The sequence below is a fragment of the Ranitomeya variabilis genome, chromosome 1 (genome assembly GCF_051348905.1).
Source record: "Ranitomeya variabilis isolate aRanVar5 chromosome 1, aRanVar5.hap1, whole genome shotgun sequence".
Classification (NCBI taxonomy): domain Eukaryota; kingdom Metazoa; phylum Chordata; class Amphibia; order Anura; family Dendrobatidae; genus Ranitomeya; species Ranitomeya variabilis.
The window spans coordinates 1,109,640,816-1,109,660,124 of record NC_135232.1 but is presented as its reverse complement, the minus strand read 5'-3'; the positions used below and the strand labels follow the sequence as shown (position 1 = coordinate 1,109,660,124).

The following is a 19,309-nucleotide window of genomic DNA, read 5'->3' as shown; positions in this document are numbered from 1 at the left end:
GGGAGCACGGAGATCTTCATCTCTCCTCGTTCCACCGCCTGGCGCCATCTTCCGCATCATCTGCCTGTGACGCTCAGGTCAGAGGGCGCAATGACGTGGTTAGTGCGCCTCCCTCTGCATGAGCGTCAGTGCGGAGGATGGGGAAGACACAGCGGCGCCCGGCGGTGGAACGGGGAAAGGTGACTATAACAAGTGCCGCAGCCTGAGCGACGAGAGGTATGTCTTTTTTTTTTTTTATTATTATTATCGCAGCAACAGCATATGGGGCATAATAGTCTATGGAGCATCTTATGGAGCCATAATCAGCATTTGTGGAGCATTATATGGGGCAAATGTGTCTATGGAGCATCTTATGGGGCCATAATCAACATTTGTGCAGCATTATATGGGGCGTATTTTGTATGGAGCATCTTATGGGGCCCATCATGAACTGTATGGAGCATTATATGGGGCTCCTGATTCAATATGGATATTCAAAAACACTTAACCTACTGATGTCTCAATTAATTTTACTTTTATTGGTATCTATTTTTATCTTTTACCAGTAGCTGCTGCATTTCCCACCCTAGGCTTATACTCGAGACATTAAGTTTTCCCAGTTTTTTGTGGCAAAATTAGGGGTCTCGACTTATACTCGAGTATATACGGTAATTTATTTTAGGTTTTGATAGACCGGACATTTCTGAAAGCAGCGATACCAAATATGTTTATTTTGTTTATTTTTTATTGCTTTATTTTTATGGGGCAAAAAAGGGGGGTGGATGTGAACTATTGTGTTTTTTCATTCTTTGATTATTTTTTAAAAGTGTTTTTTTTTTCACTGTTTACTGTATTTAATAGTAAAAAAAATGGAAGCTTGACGCACATCCACCCCCAAAAAAAATAAAAATAAAAAAAACAAGCCCTCAAACAGCTCCATCACTGGGGTAAAAAAAACATTTTATGTCTCAAAATTGGTTTGCAGTATTAATTTTATTTTTCTTATTTCCAGATTTTTTTTATAACAAAATTGCCATGCCTAACTCTCTTTTTTCCCCATCAAGGGAAAATCCTCACACCCTGTACGCATTGGATGGCTGGAGCTGGCCCCGACTGGCCGGGTAATGCAGCATTTCCATCCATTCACTCATACAAAACACAGCAGGAGCTGAAATGATAAAGGCGATGCGGGGGAACATGTACATGATTGTGTTACTTCTCATTTTGTCATCTTGCAGTAGGGGGTAATAATCCAGAATGAAGGAGCCCCTGATGCACCGTCCCGTTAAAGATACTAGAACAAAACCTTCATTGAGCTGAAATTAGGACAGTGACATGGGACTACACTCCAGGGGAATGCAAAAAAAAAAATTTAGGAGGCCAATTTTTATTTCTATTTTTTATATCCTAACATCCGGTGATGCTTCTGCAAACAAGGGTCTTACCTGCGCTCGTTACATGCTTCACAACCGCATGACATTTCTGGAGGTGCAGTGTTATTAAGGGCCACGGTGGGTGCAACGGTCTGAGCTCCGACTAACATCCGCCCTCCGCCGACAGATTCCTGTTTTGAACCGCTATTTCCCGGTGGCATGTGCAAAAGGAAATCTTGACTCTACAATATAAGGGATAAAATACATATAGGTGTATATAGTACATGATTAACAAATGGAACGTAGTAGTACCGAGAAAATGTCAGCAGAACCAAGTGACTATGGATCAGGGAGTGTGTCAGCACAGAATGACTGATCAAACCAAGCCCAGCCTCTCGGTACACCTTCCCAATTGATTGTTTCCCACCTATCTCAACCCTTTTCTGGATAGTGTAAAGTGAGTCAGTCGTGGAAAGAGGGAGCAGATGGACAGAAAACTAAAGACGAGTAGGAGGGAGCGAGCGCCTGTGCTTGGTGTGAACAGTCATTTTGTGCTGAGATTCCCTCTAAAACAATATTGTAGCAACAAACTTACCACTAATGATTGGTCTTGCGTGGGGTGGATATCCTCGTTTTCTACCGTCCGCCGGCAGTCGGAGCATACCCACAAGGGAAGGTGCATCTTGGAGTTGGATTTTGGAGATGTGGAAAGTGCTATTTTGCTGGAGTTTTTTGTGCCGCACTCCGAGAGTGTAAGGTCCTTTCGTTCACTCCTACACAGGAGGCAGTGTTCTCCCGTGGTGTAAGGCGCCCTCTGACCCAGACCAAATGTAAATGGTGCCTTTAATTAAAAAAAGAAAGAAAAAAAAAAGATATTAAGGAATGATACTACTACAAAACATCAATTAAGTCACTGTTGACTTACACAACTTTTTCGCATCTTTACCTATTGATTTTTATTGAATTTTATGACCCTTCTAAAATTCTGGTAAGGGACACACACACAAATCTTAGTCAATTTAGTATTTCACCCCCTATGTGTGACTGCAGACTAGTGTGTGCTTTCGGGATTCTACGATGTCAGGAGCAGGGGTTTCTACTGTCCAGGCCCATAGGGGCTCACCAAACAACATGATGCCTGCAGACCATTCCAAAATGTCGCACTTTCATTTGAGCCCTGCAGTAGTTTTCCCCCTCCATACGAGGTCTCGGCATACTCAGGGGAAATTGCACAACACACTTTGGAGTCTATTTTCCCCTCTTCTCCTAGTGAAAAAAAAAAAAAAATTGGGGCCAATAACTTTTATAGGGGGAAAAAAAGGAGATTTTTGTGTACTCACCGTAAAATCTCTTTCTCTTAGCCTCTAATTGGGGGACACAGGACCATGGGAGTTATGCTGCTGTCCACTAGGAGGCGACACTATGCATAATCTGAAAAAGATTAACTGTGGCTCCTCCTGTGCAGTATACACCCCTAGACGGCATCAGCCTTCTCCAGTTTTGTGCAAAAGCAGTAGGAGGAACGTAACATGAATAACATAATTATGCCTGTAAGAAGGCAACTATGTACGAGCTCAAGAAACAATATGAGAACTCAACAGTTACAACAGCCCGGAAAGGGCAACAGGGTGGGAGCTGTGTCCCCCAATTAGAGGCTAAGAGAAAGAGATTTTACGGTGAGTACACAAAAATCTCCTTTACTCTGTCGCCTCATTGGGGGACACAGGACCATGGGACGTCCTAAAGCAGTCCCTGGGTGGGAAGCAATGGACGAATATTGTGCAGACAGGCCCGTACACTTAGGGCACCGCCACCTGCAGGACACGTCTACCCAGGCTCGCGTCCGCTGAGGACTGGGTATGAACCCTGTAGTGTTTAGTAAACGTGTGTAAGCTAGTCCAAGTGGCCACCTTACACACTTGTTGTGCCGAAGCCTGGTGCCGAATGGCCCAGGAGGCCCCTACCGCCCGTGTAGAGTGTGCCGTAATACCGGCTGGAAGAGGAGAATTCTTAAGGCGGTACGCCTCTTGTATGGTGGATTTGATCCACCTGGCAAGAGTAGCTTTGGAAGCTGGCATACCCTTGTGGCCGCCTTCCGGAAGGAGGAAAAGGGAATCAGACCTCCGGAAGGACGCAGTCCTAGACACGTATATACGCAAAGCCCTGACAAGGTCAAGCGTATGCAGAGCCTTCTCCACTCTATGAACCGGACAAAGGGATGGTAGTGAAATTTCCTCATTGAGGTGGAAGTCGGACACAACCTTCGGGAGGAAGGATGGGACCGTACGAAGAACTACCTTGTCCTGGTGAAATGCCAGGAAAGGCCGTCTGCAGGAGAGTGCTGTCAGTTCAGACACCCTGCGTAGCGAGGTGATTGCCACCAGGAAAACCACCTTCTGGGAAAGAAGGCGGAGCGGGACCTCCTTAAGAGGTTCGAAGGGTGGTTCCTGCAATGCTGTCAGGACCAGGTTGAGGTCCCACGTTTCTAGTGGTCGTCTGTAGGGGGGAACTAATCGGGAAACCCCCTGAAGGAAAGTCCTTACTTGCGGCTTGGTAGCAATGCGCTTTTGGAAAAGCACTGAGAGGGCTGACACCTGGCTCTTAAGCGAGCCCAATGACAGCCTGGCCTCCAGTCCCGATTGGAGAAAACCAAGTACTTTGGGTATGGAATAAGGGAGTGGGATCTGGCCACGAGATTCGCACCAGGTAAAGAAAGCTTTCCAGGTACGGTAATAAATCTTGGCAGAGGCTGGTTTCCGTGCTCTGATCATGGTTCCAATGACATCTGCCGAGAGCCCTGCCTGGGTTAGAACCCAGGTCTCAAGGGCCACGCAGTCAAATTGAGAGCCCCTGAGTTCTGGTGGTAGAACGGCCCTTGTGATAGAAGATCGTGGCGGTCGGGGAGACGCCAAGGGGCGTCTGCTGTGAGTTGTACGATGTCGGCGTACCATGTGCGTCTGGGCCAGTCCGGTGCAATGAGGATGGTTGGAACTCCCTCTTGTTTGATCTTCCTCACCACTCTGGATATCAGGGGGAGAGGTGGAAAAATGTACAGAAGCTGGAACTGGGTCCAGTCCTGAACCAGAGCGTCTGCTCCGAGCGACCGCGGATCGTGTGTTCTGGCAATGAAGTTGGAGACCTTGGCATTGAAATGGGATGCCATTAGGTCCACATCCGGGGTCCCCCAGCGGAGACAGTTCTGTTGAAAAATTTCGGGATGGAGAGACCACTCTCCCGAGTCTATTCCTTGTCGGCTGAGGAAGTCTGCTTCCCAGTTGTCCACACCCAGAATGTGGACCGCCGAAAGAACCGACCCTGTGTCCTCCGCCCAGCGGAGGATATGTGACACTTCCCGCATCGCCTGGGTAGTGCGGGTCCCCCCTTGATGATTCACATATGCCACAGCCGTGGCATTGTCCGACTGTATCCTGATGTGAGAGGCTGCCAGTAAGTGATGGAAGGCCCTCAATGCCAGTAGGATGGCACGAATTTCCAGGATGTTGATGGGCATGGTCGCTTCCGCTGGGGACCACTTGCCCTGCGCCCTGTGGTGTAGGTGCACCGCACCCCAACCCGTCAGGCTCGCGTCGGTGGTCAGGACCTTCCATTGACCTGAGAGAAAGGATTTCCCCTTTGCTAGCGAGGTTGGCTTGAGCCACCAGTGCAGGGACCTCCTGGTTGACGACGTTAGCTGGAACTCCCTGTCGAGAGAAAAGGGATTCCTGTCCCAGGACTTGAGAATGGCTAGTTGGAGAGGTCTGAGGTGAAACTGGGCAAATGGGACAGCTTCTATTGCCGCTGCCATCTTGCCGAGGACTCTCATGGCAAACCGGAGAGATCGAGGGGGTTTGCGGAGGAGGGTGCGAACTGCAAGTCGGAGAGCCAGTGCCTTGTCCTTGGGAAGGAGCACTAGACCCCTGGAGGTGTTGAATAACATTCCCAGGAAGGTCAGGGACTGACTTGGGGTTGGTGATGACTTTTGTAGGTTGATTAACCAGCCCATGCGACTGAGAGTATCGGTTGTGATTGAGACGCTGAGCTCGCAGTCCTTGAAGGTGGGAGCCTTGATGAGTAGATCGTCCAGGTATGGAACGACTACTATGCCTCTGGAGTGCAGGACGTCCATTGGTGAACACTCTGGGAGCCGTGGCGAGTCCAAAGGGGAGAGCCACGAATTGGTAGTGGTCCTGGCCTATTGCGAACCTGAGAAACCTCTGATGGGCAGGTGCAATGGGTATATGCAGGTATGCGTCTTGTATGTTTATGGAGGCGAGATATTCTCCCTTCTCCATGGACGCAATGATGGACCGAAGGGACTCCATGCGGAAATGACGGACCCGTACATATTTGTTGAGCTGTTTTAGGTCTAGTATGGGCCGTACGCTGCCTCCTTTCTTGGGAACTACGAACAGATTGGAGTAGAACCCTCGGAAGCGGTCGGTTGTGGGTACCGGTACTATGACTCCTGATTGACAAAGCGAGGAGACCGCTTGGTGGTAGGCTCGAGCCTTGGCTGGCGGTTTTGGGGGGACAGAGAGGAAGAACCGGTCCGGTGGGTTGGAGGTGAAGTCTATTTTGTATCCGGAAGACACTAGTTCCGTGACCCACCTGTCTTCTGTAATAGGCAGCCAGACTTGATGAAAGAGCAAAAGTCGGCTGCCTACTGGTGTGGTGTCTTCCGGAGTCCGTGAGTCATGAGGAGGAGAAAGTCTGAGATTTTCCTCCTCTGGGCTTAGACTGGCCTGCTTTTGACTGCCAGGTCTTGTCCGACCTTTGCGTCGATCGTGAGTTGTCCCTGCGTGGGGAACGGTTACGATTTTGTACTGGACGTGAGACGGACCAGCCGGAGGAATTCCGAAAGGATCGGAATCGAGTTTGGTTACGCTTCTTGTAAGTGCGTTTAGGTTTCAGTTGGGGAAGAGAAGTACTCTTACCCCCTGTGGCGTTGGATATCATAGTGTCCAACTGTTCACCGAAAAGTCTCCCACTGAGGTAGGGGAGGTGCGAGAGGGACTTCTTTGAGGCTGCGTCCGCTTTCCATTCCCGCAGCCAGAGGATACGCCGAATCGTGATGGCGTTTGATGCTATCCCCGCGACTCGCCTTGCTGAATCCAGAGCTGCATGGAGCATGTAATCTGCTACAACAGCAATTTGAACCGCTTGGTCCGACAGTTCAGGAGCGGATGCTTGGAAGGCTTGTAAATTCTTTGCCCAGGCAAGGATGGCCTTGGCAGCCCAAACTGAGGCGAACGCGGGAGCCAGGGATGCCCCTGCTGCCTCGAAAATTGAACGAGCCATGCGTTCTACCTGCCGGTCTGCTGCGTCCCTTAGGGTTGAGCTATCTGGCAGTGAAAGGAGGGTCTGTGCTGCTAGCCTGGAGAATCCACTTCAGGTGGATCTGTCCATTCCTTGGTGTCCTTCTGTGGGAAGGGGTACCTCGCCTCCAGATATTTGCGATTAGCGAATTTTTTCTCAGGCTGTGAGAGCTGTTTTTTAAGGATCGCCTTAAACTCTGGGTGGTTAGAGAAAACCTTAGGCGGCTTCAGAGGTCCTTCAAAGGAAATCTGATGTTCTGGGGCCTCTGGTGGCGGATCAGAAATGTCCAGCACCCGATGGATGGACGATATTATGTCCTCAACTAGCGCTGTATTGCTAGGAGGGATTGGGATCAGGGACCCCTCCGTTTCTCTGTCTGAGTCAGAGTCGCAGATGCCTTCCGAATCCTGTGTATCACTGAGGCGTCCCCTGCTGGGTGAGCTGGGGAGGAGGCCTTCTCTGGTTGGGGATTGCGGAGATCTGCATTGTCTGTCCCTGGAATGGGACGGTCTAGATGACCTGGAGCAACGGTGTCTCTCCCTAGAGGGGGATGACCGTGTGCTATGGGATGACGCAGATGGACTTGATCTATGGATCCGCTTGCGTCGTGACCTAGACGTGGATGTGCCAGGGTCATCTTGTTCCTGAGTCAAGCTCTCCCTTTGCTGGGTAACGGTCATAGCCGGGGCATGACCCTGCAGAGCCTGAAGCAATGTGGAAGTTAGGTTATCTATAGACTGCATCATAGATTGCGATATCTGAGTAGCCCATTCCGGTGTGGCATTAGACACCGAGGCATTGGCAGGGGCTTCTTGAGGCTGTGACACAGTAGTTTGTATACAGTTCTGACAATGCGGGTACGTGCTACTACTGGGGAGAGCGGTCCTGCAGGCTGTGCAGAATGCATAATAGCAGTTCTGCCTGGTTCTCTTAGACCTTGAGCCCGGCATAGTGCACAGAGTGCAGAAGTGCTGCCAGCAGATGGACCTTACAGGGGTAGAGAACCTACAGGGGAGCCTTATAGGTAATATGGATTCACAGCTGAGTAAAGATGACCCAGCTGTGATCTTACCCCACCAGTGTGCCCCGAGGTCCAGCGCCGAAGATCCACAGTCCTGTGCCCCCCGGAGACTGGCTGCCTGGTCCTGGTCCTGCAGACCGGGAGATGCAGGGTTAATCTGCAGCCGAAAATGGCTGCAGAGACAGAGGAGAGAGGAGGAGAAGGGGGCGGAGAGCTGGAAAAAGGCGGCAAGGCTATAAAAAACCCGCCCTTTCTGTCTCGATCCGCCCCTTGTATGACACTGTAGAGTGTCATATTTGTCATCCGGGGGGCGGGCCGGGGGGCGGAGAGGAGGCTGCTGCTTCAGCTAGGCCGAAGCCGGGGCCTAAATTAGATGCCTGAGGCCCAGAAGGGCTCCAGGCCGGCGCGAAAGTCCGGGAGGGGGTCGGATCTGAACCGGACCCCTCCGGATTTGAAGGCAGGATGGCGGTGGGGCTATAAGCGGAAGGGGGAGCCCGGCTGGGGTCCCCCTGAGGAAGTATAGAGCTGGTGCTGCCGCAGAGACAGGGACGCAGGGAGCCCTGTGTCTGTATGTGCCATGCCTGCCTGCACTCCCCCCGGCCCCAACAGGAGCCCGCAGCTGGGCTGGGGTCCCTGGATGCAGGCGCAGTGTGCTGGCCCATTGCTGGGAGCTGTAGGATGCTGCCTGTACAGGCCCTACCTGAGGTGTCTCAACCTAATACCCCCAGAGGGGGATAGGGAGGGTGCTTTTGTCACACCTTCAGGGGCCTTTATCCTCGCCTCGACCTCAACCCAGAAACCAAAAGGAATTGGGGAAGGAGGGGGGTCTCGACTTCGAACCAACACCCGAGGGGTTGGGGAAGGAGCAGCATGGGGAATAGCCCTCTCAACTTCAACTGGGCACCCCATAATAGGGGGCCGAGGAAGGAGCCATGCCGGGGGTCTCACAGGAGACCCTCTTTTCTTCATCTGTAATCCCGTCGGAAAACGGGAAACGGAGTAAAACTGAGTAAAAATCTTTAGGTGTGCCTCCTTTGCGACACTAAGCAAAAACTGGAGAAGGCTGATGCCGTCCAGGGGTGTATACTGCACAGGAGGAGCCACAGTTAATCTTTTTCAGATTATGCATAGTGTCGCCTCCTAGTGGACAGCAGCATAACACCCATGGTCCTGTGTCCCCCAATGAGGCGACAGAGTAAACGGATTTTTTTTTGTTTCACAGCTTAACATCTAAAATGTCTGTGAAGCACCTGGGTGTTCAAGGTGCTCACCACACATCTAAGATAAGTTCTTTGAGGGTTCTAGTTTTCAAAATGGGGTCCATTGTGGGGGATTTCCACTGTTTAGGCACCTCAGGGGCGCACCAAATGTGATATGTGTCGTCCACTCTCTACTGCAGCCAATTTTGTGCTTAAAACATCAAAAGATGATACTTTCGTTTCAAGCCTTGCGCCCAAACAGTAGTTTTCCCCCACATATAGGGTATTAGCATACTCAGAAGAAATTGCATAACATATTCTGGGGTACATATTCTCTTCGGTCACCCTTTTGAAAATAAAAAAAAATAAAAAATAGGTCTAAAGTAAAAAATGTTATGAAAAAGTAAAATGTTAATTTTTTTCTTACACATTGTTTTAGTTCCCGAGAAGCACTTGAAGGGTTAATATTCTTCTTGAATGTGGTTTTGAGTACCTTGAGGGGTGCAGTTTTTAGAATGGTGTCACTTGGGTGCTGTCATCTAGACCCCACAAAGTAACTTCAAACACAATGTGGTCTCTAATAAAAATGGTTTTGTAAATTTTGTTGGAAAAATGAGAAATCGCTGGCCAACTTTTTACTTCAGCACTGTTTTAAAAAAATTTTTTTTTGTTATGATGTATAGTAGACATGTGGGAAATGTTACTAATCATTTCGTGTGATATAACACTGATTTAAGGGTATAAAAATTTAAGTTTTCGCCAAGTTTCCGATTTTTTTTTCACAAATAAAAGCAAGACATATCGAAGAAATTTTACCACTATCATGAAGTACAATGTATGATGAAAAAAAAAATCTCATAACCATTGAAGCGCTCCAGAGTTATTACCACAAAGTGACACTGATCAGAATTGTAAAATTTGACCTGGTCATGAAGGTGAACACAGGCTTCGGGGTTTAGGGGATATTATTGTTTGAGAATTTATTCAATGTTAAGTGAAATGATCATAAAACGTCAATTCAGGAGTTGGTTACTGGGCAGGATAAATGGTGTACTCATGTTATAGTTTGGGTGAATACAGACACAGCGATGTATGTAGCACATGTATCGTTTAGTTACCCTTTATCACATAAGAAAAATAAATAAGGATAAAATGGTGTTTTTACACTCAGAGCATAAGTGTTTTTTGTTTTTTAATTGAGAAGGTTATTAAAAGGTTTATTTTATTGCAGACTAAACTAAAATTTTAGTTGTATAATTTTTGGGCTTGTGACTTTTTGGTCAATTTTTTTTTTTTTTTTTTTTTGAGGCAAGGCGATTAGTTTTTTGGTGTTTTTTTTTTTGTTTCTTGGCATTTGTAGGGAGAGAGAGTTAGTCTAAGGTATTCAAATCCAAATACCAGGAAGCATCAAAAACAAAGCAGGTTTAACCCCTTAGTGACAGTCAATTTGGTACTTAATGACCAAGCCAATTTTTACAATTCTGACCACTGTCCCTTTATGAGGTTATAACTCGGGAACGCTTCAACGGATCCTGTTTTTTCGTGACATATTGTACTTCATGTTAGTGGTCACATTTCTTCGATATTACTTGTGTTTATTTATTTTAAAAAAACGGAAATATTTTCAAACTTTGAATTTTTATGCCCTTACATCAGAGGGATATGTCACACAAAATGGTCAACAAATAACATTTCCCATATGTCTACTTTACATTAGCACAATTTTGGAAACATTTTTATTAGGGAATTAGAAGGGTTAAAATTTGACCAGCAATTTCTTATTTTTACAACAAAATTTACAAAACCATTTTTTTAGGGACCACCTCACATTTGAAGTCATTTTTAGGGGTCTACATGGCAGAAAATACCCCAAAGTGACACCATTCTAAAAACTACACCCCTCAAGGTGCGCAAAACCACATTCAAGAACTTTATTAACCCTTCAGTTGCTGCACAGGAACTGAAGCAATGTGGAAAGAAAAAATGAACATTTAATTTTTTTCACAAACATTTTACTTCAGAACCAATTTTTTTTTATTTTCACAAGGGTAAAAAGAGAAAATGAACCATAAAATTTGTTGTGCAATTTGTCCGGAGAATGCCGATACCCCATATGTGGGGGGGGGGGGGGAACCACTGTTTGGGTGCACAGCAGAGCTCAGAAGGGAAGGAACGCCATTTGACTTTTTCAACACAGAATTCCCTGGAATTGAGATCGGACGCCATGTCGGGTTTGGAGAGCCCCTGATGTGCCTAAACAGTGGAAACCCCCCCACAAGTGACACCATTTTGGAAACTAGACCCCCTAAGGAACTTATCTAGGTGTGTGGTCAACACTTTGAACCCCCAAGTGCTTCACACAAGTTTATAACGTAGAGCCGAAAAAATAAAAATCATATTTTTTTTTTACAAAAATGATCTTTTCGACCCCAATTTTTTATTTTCCCAAGGGTAGCAAGAGAAATTGCACCCCAAAAGTTGTTGTGCAATTTGTCCTGAGTATGTCGATACCCCATATGTGGGGGTAAACCTCTGGGCGCACTGCGGAGCTCGGAAGGGAAGGAGCGCCGTTTGACTTTTTAATCTCTTAATTGTGAGAGCGGACGCCATTTTGGGTTTGTAGATGTGCCTAACAGCAGAAACCCCCCACAACTGACCCCATTTTGGAAACTACACTCCTCAAAGACTTTAATCAGTGGTATATTGAGCAATTTGAACCCACATTTACGACACAGAGTTTGATAACATTAGGTCGTCAAATTGAAAAAAAATCATTTTTTTCACGAAAATCTTGTTTTAGACCTGAATTTCTCACTTTTTTCAGAAACACCACCAAAAAGTGGACCCCACAATTCGTTACCCACTTTATTATGAGCGCAGCGATATCCCATATGTAGTCAAAAAGTTCTGTTTGGACAAATGGCAGGGCTTGGACAGAAAGGGGCACAATGTGACAAATTTGGTTTTATTTGAAATAGATTGTTATAGTGGCAGAGCCTGTATGGTTCAAGAGCAACAGAAATCCCCCATAAATGTCTTTTTTATAAATTGTACCCTCTAATCTATTTATCTAGGGAGGTAATGAGTAGTTTGATGCCACCATTTTTTATGCAGTTGATGCAACACAAGCTTGAAAATTTATAATTTGCATTTTTTTCACTGTCTCTTTTATGATTCTTTTTTGTAAGTTCTGAGGAACACACCTCAAATTTTATTTCACTAGTTTTTAAGTGTTCAGAAATATATCCAATATGGCACCAATCTGAGTACTGGTGACAAAGCAGTGTGTATAATAGACGGCACACCATTTGGTCTTTAGGGTGAAATTGAAGATCCAGGACCCATTCAAAGCTTCTAGAGACGTTGAGCAAACAAGAAAATCCTTCCAGGAATTATTACACTCAGAGGGAGGCATGCTCCGAAAACACATTGGCTGACTATAAAATTGGTCTTGCTAACAAAACCGTTGTCCCGCATTTGCGTATAGTGTAGCAGGAAGAATAAACTGTACTGGAATGAAGGGCAAAATGTGGAGGAAAATGCAGCCAACTATGTGGCAAAGCGGAGTTTGTTCCAAAGATGAAAGAACACCATCAGGGCTAGAATGGCAGACACTTTCAGAGACTGGTCGTACAACATCCTTTTAGCTCCATCAATCCCTATATGAGAGACAAATGTGCCAATAGACGTGGTACACCATAGCAAGCTCCCACCCGCCAAGGTCAGAACCGCTATGTGCACAAAACAACCAGTTCTCTATAGAAAGTATTGTCTGGTACCAGAGGTTCGGCAAGAACCATAAAGTAAAGCCCTTACTGTATAAGTACGGAACTTCCTAATTTTTTTAGGAATCCTACAATAAAATGGTCATGCCCGTATCATCAACATAAATGTAAGTAATATAAATGGAAGCCAAAGTTTTGTGTAGCAAGACAGTCGTAAAAACAGTCAAAGTTAGATAAATGGTCAACAATGTTTGTGAGTAATCAAGTCGTCCTAGAATTCATTTTCAGATGATCTCACTTTTCAAGATCATTTCTGGGGTCCACATTCTAACGCTTATTGACGTGGGTACATGGACGAGAATTTGTTGGAATAGTAGTTTGATATGGGATTGATCGAGTCCTAGAATTTTCAGATGACCTGACTTTGCAAGAACATTTGTGGGGTCCACACTCTAGAGCGTACAGACGTGGGTACGTGGATGAGAATTTGTTGTGATAGTAGTTTGGTATGGGATTGACCAAGTTCTGGAATTAATTGCGAAATGGGGTAAAATGGGATCTACTAATTAAAATATTCTTTATCAATTGTTCCAAATTGTTCTACTGGGGCCACTAAGCAGAAAATAAAAATTATTGAAAAAAAAAACCCTAATAATTGTAGGTGGTGTGGTAGGTCTCAAAACAGGGGGAGATACAAAGGCCTGGTTGGGATGGGCATGTGGGGCAATAGAATATGGAATCACTCCGTCTGCCATGCTTTCTGCAAACTCGGCATCTTTTTTGAGGATACCTTTGGGTGGGAGTGACAGGGACAGGGTAAGGAAAATGGCGTTCTGCAAGTCTCCGGGAATCCTCAGAGTCGAAGGCTTCCCCCGATATGCCATTGACTCAAATATGAGGCTCTCTACAATTTTTTCCTGAAAGTGCAGGAAAGTAAGTGGTCCTTGGGACTTTTTATACAGGACAAAGCTGTTATACAGTGCCTACAAGTAGTATTCAACCCCCTGCAGATTTAGCAGGTTTACACATTTGGAATTAACTTGGCATTGTGACATTTGGACTGTAGATCAGCCTGGAAGTGTGAAATGCACTGCAGCAAAAAAGAATGTTATTTCTTTGTTTATTTTTTTTTAAATTGTGAAAAGTCTTTTCAGAGGGTCATTTATTATTCAACCCCTCAACCCACCAGAATTCTGTTTGGTTCCCCTAAAGTATTAAGAAGTAGTTCAGGCACAAAGAACAATGAGCTTCACATGTTTGGATTAATTATCTCTTTTTCCAGCCTTTTCTGACTATTTAAGACCCTCCCCAAACTTGTGAACAGCACTCATACATGGTCAACATGGGAAAGACAAAGGAGCATTCCAAGGCCATCAGAGACAAGATCGTGGAGGGTCACAAGGCTGGCAAGGGGTACAAAACCCTTTCCAAGGAGTTGGGCCTACCTGTCTCCACTGTTGGGAGCATCATCCGGAAGTGGAAGGCTTATGGAACTACTGTTAGCCTTCCACGGCCTGGACAGCCTTTGAAAGTTTCCTCCCGTGCCGAGGCCAGGCTTGTCCGAAGAGTCAAGGCTAACCCAAGGACAACAAGGAAGGAGCTCCGGGAAGATCTCATGGCAGTGGGGACATTGGTTTCAGTCAATACCATAAGTAACGTACTCCACCGCAATGGTCTCCGTTCCAGATGAGCCTGTAAGGTACCTTTACTTTCAAAGCGTCATGTCAAGGCTCGTCTACAGTTTGCTCATGATCACTTGGAGGACTCTGAGACTGACTGGTTCAAGGTTCTCTGGTCTGATGAGACCAAGATCGAGATCTTTGGTGCCAACCACACACGTGACGTTTGGAGACTGGATGGCACTGCATACGACCCCAAGAATACCATCCCTACAGTCAAGCATGGTGGTGGCAGCATCATGCTGTGGGGCTGTTTCTCAGCCAAGGGGCCTGGCCATCTGGTCCGCATCCATGGGAAGATGGATAGCACGGCCTACCTGGAGATTTTGGCCAAGAACCTCCGCTCCTCCATCAAGGATCTTAAGATGGGTCGGCATTTCATCTTCCAACAAGACAACGACCCAAAGCACACAGCCAAGAAAACCAAGGCCTGGTTCAAGAGGCAAAAAATCAAGGTGTTGCAGTGGCCTAGTCAGTCTCCTGACCTTAACCCAATTGAAAACTTGTGGAAGGAGCTCAAGATTAAAGTCCACATGAGACACCTAAAGAACCTAGATAACTTGGAGAAGATCTGCATGGAGGAGTGGGCCAAGATAACTCCAGAGACCTGTGCCGGCCTGATCAGGTCTTATAAAAGACGATTATTAGCTGTAATTGCAAACAAAGGTTATTCCACAAAATATTAAACCTAGGGGTTGAATAATAATTGACCCACACTTTTATGTTTAAAATTTATAAAAATTTAACTGAGCAACAAAACTTTTTGGTTTGTAAGATTTATGCATCTGTTAATAAATCCTGCTCTTGTTTGAAGTTTGAAGGCTCTAACTTATTTGCATCTTTTTAAACCTGCTAAATCTGCAGGGGGTTGAATACTACTTGTAGGCATTGTATGTGGCAGTTTGAATAAGGTAGATTGCCACCTTTTGGTACCAGGCCCTGGTCTTCCTCTTGACCAGGTATGGTTGCAGAACCTGGTCTGACAAGTCTACGCCACCCATATGTTTGTTATAGTCTGTGATGCAGACTGTTTTTTCCTTGTCCCTGGTGGCACCCCTCTCTCTGACCGTCAGAGTGGTGTCCGCATGCAGTGTGGAAAGCATGTAGACGTCCTTCCTGTCTTTCCACTTCACTGCAATAAGTTGGTCACTTGCGAGTGAGAATGACGCCCCCCTCTCCAAACGTCTGGACACCAACTGTGACGGAAACCCCACTCTGTTTTTCCTGACTGTCCCCACAGGCCCCTGTATTTTCAGCATGGAGGGATTTATATAGGGGGATGCTCGTGTAGTAGTTGTCAGTATACACGTGGTACCCTTGATGGAGAAAGGGCGTCATTAGCTCCCAGACAATTTTGCCTGGGATACCAATTGTCTGGGGGCAGTTTGGGGGTTTATTTGGCGGTCCATACCTTCATAAATTAAGAAAGTGGACGTGTACCCTGATGAGCTCTCGCAAGTTTTGTATAATTTTATGCCGTATTTGGCTCTCTTGGAGGGAATAAATTGGCGGAATGACAGACAGCCACATTTTGCTCTGGGGTATAGGAATTTAGAAATGAAGTTTTTAGAAGGGAAATTAGGTGTCTCAATTTATTTCGCCGATCGTAGTTGGGGTCAGTTCTTGGGGGGGCTTGGGAATTGTCACTAAAGTGGAGGAATCTCATCAGGGCTTCGTAACGGACTCGGGACATGACGGCTGCAAATACAAAGGGTGCTGTGGACAGCTTTTGTTGCCCAGTAAGAGCGGAGTGTGTTTTTTTTTACTAAACCAATATTCAGGGTGAGGCCTAAGAATTTTTTTTTTTTTTTTATTTTGGGGACATTTGTGGGGATCCAGGAACGGGAATGAAAGGCAGTGGGTTTTTGGGAAATATATTGCCGGGCATATAGGTTTGTTTGGTGGACGATTAATTGCAGGACTTCGGGGCTAATGAAAATTTGAAAAAAATCAATGGGGGTAAAATTGGCGACATCTACTTTTATTCCAGGGACTTCAGAAAAAGGGGGAATTTGAGGGGAAAATGAGGTCATTATACCACAGCGGTGGGGGGACTGCGGTACTTGGTACTCCGAATCTTCAGCATTGACGACCGACTCCGCTACCATCGGGCTGGGAGATCCCGTGGAAGAAGAGTCGTCATCACTTCTCTGAAAGCTGCTCAGCTTCAGAGGCAGATTCTGTTTCACTACCGGAGCAAAGGAGGCTGTAAGCTTGTTCCGCGCTGAAAGTTCTGTGGGCCATTTTATTTATTTCCTCTGCTAACCCTAATATGTGTAACACTAACCCTAATACGTGTAACCCTAAAAAATAAAAAAAAAATTATAAAAAAAAAAAAATGATTAAAGTTTTTTTTTTTTTTAATATAATCTTCTGCTGATGATGCAGGGATTACGGAGAACGGGGGTGGGTAAATGGGATGCTGGCGGATGCAGAAATGACGTTTTATCACTCTGACAGGGCATCACTTGAACTGTAGTCTCTCTCTCTTCTCTCCCAGAACAACTACAAGGAGAGAAGAGAGAGGTACAGCCCAAGTGCTGCCATATTTATCAAATATTAGGGGTTTTGATCACTGTGATAGGACATATTACAGTAATCAAAACCCAGCAGCCAATGAGAAAATGCTCACTGGCTGCCGGGTGTCTGCTGGCAGATCTTGGCGGGCGCACTGCGCATGCACCTGCCATTTTCTTCCAGCCGAGAAGAAAGGGGGCCGGCGTCTGCGGGGGCCTCGGGGAACCCTATTTCTCTCCCCTCTGATGTGCGATCACATCAGAGGGGAGAGAAAATGCAAAGCAAACTCTATCTCTACACATACACACACACACCGTATTTTACGCTTTGTAAGACGCACTTTATTTCCCCCAAATTTGGGGGAGGGAAATGTGGGTGCGTCTAACAAAGCGGATATACCGCTTACCATTACAGGCTGGGATGAGGGGGTGTCCGCCGCCGCTGTCGTCCGCCGCCGCTGCTGCCCCGGGTGATGCTGGAGGCTCCGGTGCTGCGGGGGGCTCTGGCGACATTTTGTTAAAGACCAGAGCCCCCAGGCAGTTCGTCCATGCGTTCCAGTATGACTAATTCCGGGAAAATGGCCGCCAGAATCTCGGGAAATGAGATTTCAGCGCTGAGATCTCATATCTCGAGATTCCGGCGGCCATTTTCCCGGAGTCAGTCATACAGGAACGCATGGATGAACTGCCAGGGGCTCTGGCCTTTCACAAAATGTCGCCAGAGCCCCCCGCAGCACCGGAGACAGCCCTGCAGCACAGGAGCCCCCTGCAGACCCCTCATCCCAGCTTGCAGCACAGAAGCCCCCCTGCAGACCCCTCATCCCAGCTTGCAGCACAGGTGCCCCCCTGCAGACCCCTCATCCCAGCCTGCAGCACAGCACAGCTCTACCGAAGACACGCAAAGCCGCACATACAGGATCTCTACAGAAGACACGCAGCGCCGCACATACAGGATCTCTACAGAAGACACGCAGGGCCGCACATACAGGATCTCTACAGAAGACACGCAGCGCCGCACATACAGGATCTCTGTATAAGCAGCTTCTTATTCAAGGCTGCAGGATACAGCTTTCAAGTGCTGCAATATTCGGAAAGCGAGTGTCTGGGCCACACAAATAATACATGTGCCATGAATCAAGGGCTTTTAATTGCTGTGACTTGAGACACAGAGGGCAGCACAAATATTGCTTTCCACATACAGACTTAGGGATCATACTCAAACGAAAATGGACAAGTGGAACCCAATACTAAAAGAAAAAAAAAATATCTTATTTCACTCTGACCAATATTAGTCTGAGTCCCTGCTCATCTGTGATTTAGCGGTCTGCTGAGTCATCTGGGTAATTTCGCAATGCATCACTGGGAACGGAAGCTGGCGGCAGCATCTAGTAGTGCATCGGTGGACGGTAGAAAGTGAAAAAAGCACAATTTTTTTTAAAATTATTTTTAACATTATATCTTTTTTACTATTCATAGGCTGCATCAAAAGTAAAAAGTTGGTCCGGGATGGGGCGACACACGGGCACTGACTGGAGGAGAGTAGGGAGGGGCCAATTCGCGACCAATCAGCGACGGGGGATTTCCGCGACAGACGGACAGACAGACGGAAGTACCCCATAGACAAAAAATATATATATATATATACACACACACACATATATACACACACACACATAGATACACACTAGATGGTGGCCCGATTCTAACGCATCAGGTATTCTACAATATGTATGTCCACATGCCCAGCTACGTAGTATATTGCCCAGCCACGCAGTATATCGGGCAGTCACGTAGTATATTGCCCAGCCACGTAGTATATTGCCCAGCCACGTAGTATATTGCCCAGCCACGCAGTATATCGGGCAGTCACGTAGTATATTGCCCAGCCACGTAGTATATTGCCCAGCCACGTAGTATATTGCCCAGCCACGTAGTATATTGCCCAGCCACGTAGTATATTGCCCAGCCACGTAGTATATTGCCCAGCCACGTAGTATATTGCCCAGCCACGTATGTCACAGGTTAAAAAAATAAAAAATAAACATATACTCACCTTCTGCAGGCGCGTTGTAGTTCTGTCGCCTGTGTTCGGTGCAGGCGGCAGCTTCCGGTCCCAGGGTGTGATGACGTCGCGGTCACGTGACCGTGAAGTCATGGCAGGTCCTTCTCGCGCAGGACCTGTGATGACCGTGTCGCGGTCACATGACCGTGACGTCATGGCAGGTCCTTCTCCCAGACCATCCTTGCCACCGGAATGTGCCGCTTGCATGGACCGGCCGGAGCATCGCGAGGAGCGGGAAAGGCGGCGGAAGGTGAGTATATAATGATTTTTTATTTTTTTTAATTATTTTTAACATTAGATGTTTTTACTATTGACGCTGCATAGGCTGCGTCAATAGTAAAAACTTGGTCACACAGGGTTAATAGCGGCGGTAACGGAGTGCGTTACCCGCGGCATAACGCGGTCTGCTACCGCCGGCATTAACCCTGTGTGAGCGGTG

At 46.7% G+C, this 19,309-nt stretch overlaps 1 protein-coding gene across 2 annotated transcripts in view; it reads right to left on the bottom strand.

The window, feature by feature from the left end:
* FAM193A (family with sequence similarity 193 member A) overlaps positions 1-19,309 on the bottom strand; it is a 113,727-nt gene that overhangs the window by 56,769 nt on the left and 37,649 nt on the right. For both annotated transcript variants that reach the window (XM_077280169.1, XM_077280170.1), the window contains exons 3-4: positions 1,948-2,193; positions 1,425-1,594 (exon numbers count right to left, since the gene is read on the bottom strand). In XM_077280169.1, coding sequence (XP_077136284.1) covers positions 1,425-1,594; positions 1,948-2,193 — 416 coding nt within the window. The remainder of the gene's footprint in view (positions 1-1,424; positions 1,595-1,947; positions 2,194-19,309) is intronic.